This window comes from Microtus ochrogaster, unplaced genomic scaffold (genome assembly GCF_000317375.1).
Source record: "Microtus ochrogaster isolate Prairie Vole_2 unplaced genomic scaffold, MicOch1.0 UNK1, whole genome shotgun sequence".
In the NCBI taxonomy this organism is placed as follows: Eukaryota; Metazoa; Chordata; class Mammalia; order Rodentia; family Cricetidae; genus Microtus; species Microtus ochrogaster.
The window spans coordinates 1,919,989-1,927,495 of record NW_004949099.1 but is presented as its reverse complement, the minus strand read 5'-3'; the positions used below and the strand labels follow the sequence as shown (position 1 = coordinate 1,927,495).

General features: G+C 46.0%; 1 protein-coding gene across 1 annotated transcript in view; it reads left to right on the top strand.

Moving 5' to 3' along the window:
• Positions 1–4,779: 4,779 nt before the first annotated feature.
• Positions 4,780–7,507, top strand: part of Kiaa1257 (KIAA1257 ortholog) — a 65,564-nt gene continuing 62,836 nt past the window's right edge. The window contains exon 1 of the mRNA XM_026788283.1: positions 4,780–5,044. Coding sequence (XP_026644084.1) covers positions 4,780–5,044 — 265 coding nt within the window. The remainder of the gene's footprint in view (positions 5,045–7,507) is intronic.

Here is a 7,507-nt window from a genome sequence, read left to right as displayed (position 1 = left end):
CTCTCCAGCCCTGTACTTTGGACTCAGGTCCTCTGGAAGAGCAGCCAGTGCTCTTAACCGCTGAGCCATCTCTCCAGCCCTGTACTTTGGACTCCTACCAGACCACCATGATCATGCCCCTTTTTCACATATTTTGCACACACACACATACCCACACACACCCCCCCCCCCCCCCCACTTTCTGGGAGTGACCTGCCCAGTTTGACTGTGCCTTACTGCTGAGGTATCTCCACTTACCAGTAGCTGATGGTATGAAGGAGTAAAGCCAGACTTCAAGTAGGTTTTAGTAACAGAGTAAAAACAAGCCATGTAAAGATGGAATATACACAGAGTGTCTGGATTATGTATATTATTGTGTTTTCTTTGAAGTTTTTGACTGTGAAGGAGATAAGTAACTAACATCTATACTTTAAAGGTATCTTGACTTCAGAATTTGAGTCTAAGGATATGTTGTTTTGGAAAATAGGTTCTTCCTTTGTTTCCACAGAGGATGAGAACTTGTGGAATCATTCCAGACTAATATGGTTTGATGGACCAAGACCTCTTGAAAGATTGCCTTGAACACCCTCAAAAATTAAAATAAACAGCAGGAAGAAGTTTGGACAGAACTACACCCATATTCCCAAATACTGTTTATAAATATTCTTTTATATTTAAAGGGGATATGCTATAGAGATTTCCATTGGTATGGATCTTGTTTATTAATACAAATTTAAGATCAATTTTGTTATACTGTGTATATGTATTTCTGCTCTTGATTAAGGTATTGTGCTTGTACAGCTCATTTAAAAATTTAATGTGGTGTATAATGTATAATTTAAAAAATATAGGTATTATAGCCATCTATAATAGTCAAACTTATAGACTTGTTAGTTAGGTTTTCTAGATATATAGAGATGTATTTCAGTTAGATGGGTATTCTTCAAATCTTTCAGAGACCTTCAGAATATGGCATTTAAAATGTTTTAAAAATTTAGGACTTTTCATGACAATGAGACATATCTGCTCCTTGCAGCACCAATTACTCCAAGAGGAAGATGGGCATTGAAGAGGCTCCCCCTGGAGTTTGCTAGTCATTTGGGCAAGGGACTGCTTGATGAAATGGACATGCAGGACCCACAGAGAAATGACTGCTTCATGAAAGAGTCTGCCAGACATTCTGCAGGACACAGAAGAAAGTGACTGGAAAGATGCCAATATAGGTGGAACTGTCTTTGAAATTTCCTGCCTCATGGAAAAGTCTGCTGGATACTATGGGCCAGTAGGCTGAATATGTATGCCTCAGTGGTACAGAAGAACTTTGGGTGACTTTCCAGGCAGCAAGATGTTTCTGTCGTTTCTAGAGTTTTGGAAGTTGCTTACAATGAACTTCCTGTTTACCTAGGTAATATTATATCCTTCTGGAGTCTTTGATAGAGTTGAAGAATTTATAGTGATAGTTATAGTTTTATTAGTTATGATAAAAGATAAAGTAGATATACATATTGTAACTATAATTCTTGCTTAATACCTGTTTTGTTATATGTAATTTTATTATGTTGAAGATAAAGCCTTCCTTTTCATTTAAACACAAAAGGGAGGTGATGTGGGATTTTCCTCTGTATGCTGTTATTACCATTAATGAATAAAGAAACTGCTTTGGACCTATAGCAGGGCAGAACTTAGGTAGGCAGGGAAAACTAAACTGAATGCTGCGAGAAAAAAAAGGAGGTAGAGTTAGAGAGAAGCCATGTAGCCCCACCGGAGCTAGACAGAGCTTTAACAGGTAAGCCACAGCCACATGGCAATACACAGATTAATAGAAATGGGTTCAATTAATATGTAAGAGTTAGCCAATAAGAAGCTAGAGCTAATAGGGCCAAGCAGTGATTTAAATAATATATAATTTCTGTGTGATTATTTTGGTTTCTGGGCAGCTGGGAAACAAACAAGCGGCCTCCTTCAAAAGTGGACAATAAAACCTTGACACCCAGTAAGACTTGTTCCTGATTTTAAATAGGCTCCTTGCTATTTAATTCAGGAAGTAGATATTCGAAAGTATCCTGAGATGAAAAGAAAGGATAAATATGCTTAATTCTGATGCAGAGCTGAATTTACCAATTGGCTCATTATTATAAGGGCATGTGGATTCTTGGAAATGTGAGTCCTTCAGCCTCTGCACCAGTAGCATATGTATTTGTGCACTGTGCTGGCTGGTTTTGTGTATCAACTTGACACAAGCTAAAGTCATCAGAGAGGACATGCCTCCATGAGATCCAGCTGTAAGGCATTTTCTCAAGTAATGATCAATGCAGGAGGGCCCAGTTCATGGTGGTGGTGCAATCCCTGGGCTGGTGGTCCCGGTTCTATAAGAAGGTAGGCTGAGCAAGCCAGGGGAAACAAGCCAATAAGCAGCACCCCTCCATATCCCCTGCATCAGCTCCTGTTTCTGGGATCCTGCCCTGTTTTGAGTTCCTGTCCTGACTTCCTTCAGTGATGAACAGCAATGTTGAAGTGCAGGTCAAATAAGCCCTTTCCTGCTCAACTTGCTCTTTGGTTATGATGTTTCATTGCAGCACTAGAAACCATAACCAGATAAGCACTTAATAAAAGTAACTGCTTAAGTTAAATTATCAAAGGACCCTTCGGTGGGAAATCAGAGTCAAAGTGGTTGGTGGACCCTGAGTGGGGATCCTTTGTCTGCTCCTGCGGTCGGTACTGCCAGCTGCTCTCGCTGCCTGCTGGCTTTAGGAGCTGCCGAATCTCAGTAGCTTTGAGTTCTTCCAGTACCGTATGTATTTTCAGCACGCCTTGGTTCTCAGAGGTGAACTTCAGGATGCTGGAGCTGTGGGCAAGCAAATCGGCTTTCAGTGTGGACTCCCTTACAGTTTTCCTCACGGTTCAGGTTTTATCTTAATTTAACCCGAGGGTTCCATTCAGTATGCAGTATTCTGGAATGCACCATCTCATCTAGACAAGTGTGTTCTGGGAAACTTGGGACCTGGTTCCAGCTCCAATTCGACTGAAGTTCTGCTGTTTGACTTAAAGTAGGTCATAGTTCAACTTCAAACTTTACTTTTATCGGCAACCCAATGTGTATGGGTGGAGCCTTGTGTCCCACTTTTTTTTTTAAAAAAAAAAAAAAACAAACTAAATGTGATGAGTACGAACACTCCCTCACTAGAAGACCTATCCCCTCCCCTTCTCCACCCCCCCCCGCCCCGCCCCGCCCCTTTGGGCTGTGAGCCAAGGGTCATCTCACTGCTCATCAGTTTTCTCTGAACTTGTCATGAGTCTTCACCCCTCTAGGCCTTGTCTCCGTCATTTCTCCTGCATGGGTTTTCTTGCTTTCATTACTGCCTGACTTTTGTTACCTCTTGAAGTCCATCCCTGTCCTGTCTGACCAATCAATCCACTGTGGGTTGCTCCTCTTTGGCTCAGGCCACTTGGTGTGTTGTGGTCTTCCCGGTCAGGGGCAGCAGTTAGGGTGCTTAGTCAAGGTGCTTCAGTGTGGGTGGGATTTACAGAAGAGCGCAGGTTTTGGTGGCCAGGAGTCTAGGTTTCAGGCCATGCTGTAATGTTTTTGCGGTGGGTGGAATGCTTTACCCTTCTAACCCCGTATTCTCATTTCAGGGAAACGGAATTTTCACGATATTTTTAGGACATCAGCCCCAGAAGCAGGAAATCTAACCAGAGGTTTTTTTGGGTCTGAGTATGTTGAGACAGACCATCTCTTCTTTTACCTTTATTTAAGCGTGGGAGGCGAGAGTGGGTGGAGCTATCGAGAGAATCCAGCGGCCAGGCGCACAATAGGTATGGAGTTCGTAATGACAGTTTTCTTTTTTTCTTTCTTTCTTTTTTTAATATTGGGTAAATGGACGAAGGGGTGAAGGCAATAGCTTTCCGAATCTGCCTTTCACCTTTTTGACTGGTCTGGTGCACCAAAGCCACGCAGAAGCCACGTCGCGAGAAGCCCCTCGTCGACTGCCAGCCTGTGAGCTCAAAGAAGGTTCCCAGAGCCTGCAGGCAGGAGCCGAACTCAGTCGGGGGAAGAAAGCCCCGCCCCCAGCCATGGGCTGAGGTCTCCTGGCAACCGCCTAACAAAAGTCCCTTAGGGATCTGCTACCCTTAGGCGCCTGCGCTCAGCTTCCCTGATCAGAGTGGCTGCAACTGCGCAGCAGGTGCAGGAACCAACAAGTGTGCCTACTCACAGGTAACCCTTGAGCTTGGGTTCAGTCTCTATTTCACCTCAGACGCCCCAGGTCCCCCAGGCACCGACTTTCTGGCAGTCAGGGTCCTGTGGCTAGAAATCTGAGTGATACCTGAGCCAGAGTTCTCCGTGTCTTGTCTCAGGGCTTCTTGTTAGGGTCCTGTGTGTACCAGGGTGCCCGGCTCAGTTCCCCTTTCTGCGAGTGGCAGCTGTCTGTTCTGTGCTGGGGCCACATCCAGGAAGCTGCCTCAGCCTCTTGAGTCAGAGCTTCGGGTGACCCTCCTGGGTCAGCGGTGACCTAGGCTCACCTGGATCTGTACGTCCAGAGCACCCACTGACCAACTCCTCACTCCTGAGAGAGGAGTAACTGGGCTCAGGTCAGAAGAACAGCACTGATTGTCACTCTCTGGTTTCTTCACCTATTCCTGCTCCCCAAATGTGGAACTCACTCTATAGCGGGCCTCCACTGAAGCCTGGGGCATTGCAAACAAGACAGAGATGGGCCTGGGACTGTGCGGCTTCCTGCGCTGGGCAGGTTTACTCCTGGGGTCTTTGCTGTCTCCCACCAGGACCTTCTAGTGCTGCACAACATGGCCCTGCAGGCCTGGGATTGGGAGGAAGAGGACAGAGCAAGCGTGGGGCCCCTCTCCTCCATGGCTAGTGCTTACCAGTCAGCAAGCGAGTTTGAGACGGAGGAGTACCTGAAATCCAGAACCCCAGCCCATGAGTGGGACTCTGAGGACCAGTTCAGCAGCCTGCACTCCTCGGAGGGGACGTCCTGCCCCTTTACCCCTGATGTCCCCCAGATTGTCCCCTGCAGATTCGTCATCTCGCTGGCCTTCCCTGCACTAACAGGTAGGTGCTAAAGGGGAACTTTCCTTGTGCACAAGGCAACTGGGCGCTGCTGCTGGCTGCCTCTGGGGTTGAGGGCGCATAGCCCGCCTCCTTTCTCTCCACCCAGTCCCCTTTCACAGAGTGTGGCTGGCAACAACTGAGGCAGAGGACAGAAAAAGGACAGAAGATTCAGGAGGGCCAGCTGTTGGCTAGGCATGAAAGCAACTGTGTGACTCACCAAGTACACCAAGAAGCAGGTCATATTCATATTCATATTCATATTCATATTCATATTCATTCTCTCTCTCTCTCTCTCTCTCTCTCTCTCTCTCTCTCTCGCTCCTCCCTACATCCTCCTCTTCTTCCCAGCTGAACAACTTTGCAGAAGATAAGACTTGTTTCCCATAAACAGCTTGTTCATTACTCAATGCCTTTCTTAAGATACATCCCAGATTCATTGACCAAAGTCTCTTGAGTCAAGAAGTGTATCAGTTTAGTAGGGTAGCAGACACAATAGGGGCCCACACTTGTTCATTGCAAATGGGAGCCATTGTTTTCCTCATCCGGTTGCCAGTCTAGGTTGGGCTTGGACAGGTGACCTTCCTTCTTCTGTTCCATATGTCTTTAGTTGTACTTCTTGTAGATGGGCTAGCCCTGCCACTTGCGTAGTCTGGACAAGCCTGTGCACACAGAGGGCTAACCTACTCTGTGATGGTTTATCTGATCGCCAACTTGATGGGAACTTCACCATGGAAGCAGACAGCTGGCTGTGTCTATGAGGGGGATTATCTGGGCTAGGTTAACTGAGGTGGAAGGCCAGCTCTAAATGTGGGCCTCACTGTACTGTGGGCCAGAGTCCAGAAGTAAGAAAGAGAAAGGGAGCCAAGCACCAGCATTCCTCCCTCTCTGCTTTCTGACTGTGTATACAATGTGGCCAGCTACTACCTGCTCCCATGGTCATAACTCCCAGGGTCATGGTGGATCGTATCCTCTGGAACTGTGAACCAAAAAGGACCTACTTCCCTAAGCTGCTTTGCCGGCATCTCACGCCAATGAGCTCAGTAACCAACACACAGGCTTGAGCTCAGTAACCAACACGTAGGCCACAGTTCTTCAAGTCTCTGGCTGCCTCCTGCTATTTTCGTTCCTGTTAGAGCAATTCACACGGTTCAGCAGGGGCAGAAAACAGTGCTTTAGCTTGTGGTTCTCCATCCCTTCCTCCTCTAAGTACCCCCATTTGATTGACTCTTCTTGCAATTCTGTCTTGTTATAATTGAGCTATCTGCTTGGGGATTCAAACCTTTGTCATTGTGTGGGGATCGCCTCTTTCCATAGGTGCTCTTTTTTTTTCCCTTCTAAATCTTGGGCCTGTTGACATCAAGCAAAATGAACTGGAAAAATCACCTGTCTGAAACCAGCCAAATGAAAACCAGTGCTCAGCTGAGCAACCTTTGGCCTGCGTGTCCTTCCAGCACGTCGCGGACATGCTGTTCTTATTTTTATCATTTTCACCCAAGGGGATTTGCAGAACACATCTTCAGAACTTCACAAGACCCTTGACACAACTCTAGCAGGGAAACATGTCTAGGTCCATTACTTCTTCCTTGTCTTAGTTTCTTTTTCTGTTGCTGTGATAACAATGCCCTGACAAATGCAACTTTTTTTTCTGACTCAGTTCTACAGCCCATCAAGGCTGCAAGCCCCAGTGTTGCGAGCTTGAGGGGCATTCACAGACAAGAGGCAGGGAGAGATGAGGAGTGCCCTGGCTCAGTCCTCTTTTTCATATCTATAGCCCAGCATCCCAGCCAGGGAATGGTGCCGCCCACAGTGAGTGTGTCTTTCCATTTCAATCGCATGTGTCCAGAGGCTCATCTCCCAGGTGATTTCATATAAATCTTACAGGGATTTATTATATTGAGCTACAGGATGTAGTCTGAGTAGCCCGACGATGGCTGTTTCATACTAGAGAGCCAAGAATCTGGTAGTTGTTCAGTTTCTAGGGCTGGGTGTCTGCACAGTCCTGATCTGATGTTGAAGGCCTGGGGGATTCCTGGAGAGCTGCTGGTCCTCAGTCTACTTTGGAGTTCTGAAGGCATTGGTTCTAATTTTGGAGAAGGAATGTCACAGCAACAGCACAGATGGACTCGCCAGGGGGAATGAGAGCAAGGTAGCAAGAAGCAAAGTTTTCTTCTCTGTCCTTTTATCTGGGCTGCCACCAGAAAGTATTGCCCAGATTTGGGACGCATTTTCCTGTTTCAAATAATCTGATCAAGAAAATGTTTTGAAGGGGTGGCCAGCATCTTGGGTTTTAGTTAATTCTAGAGGCAGTCAAGTTGATGATCAAGATTAGACATCACAACACCCTCAATATGGACACATAACTATTTATCATCTATCTATCTATTATCTATCTATCTATCTATCTATCTATCTATCTATCTATCTATCTATCTATCTATCTATCTATCATCTATCTATCTATCT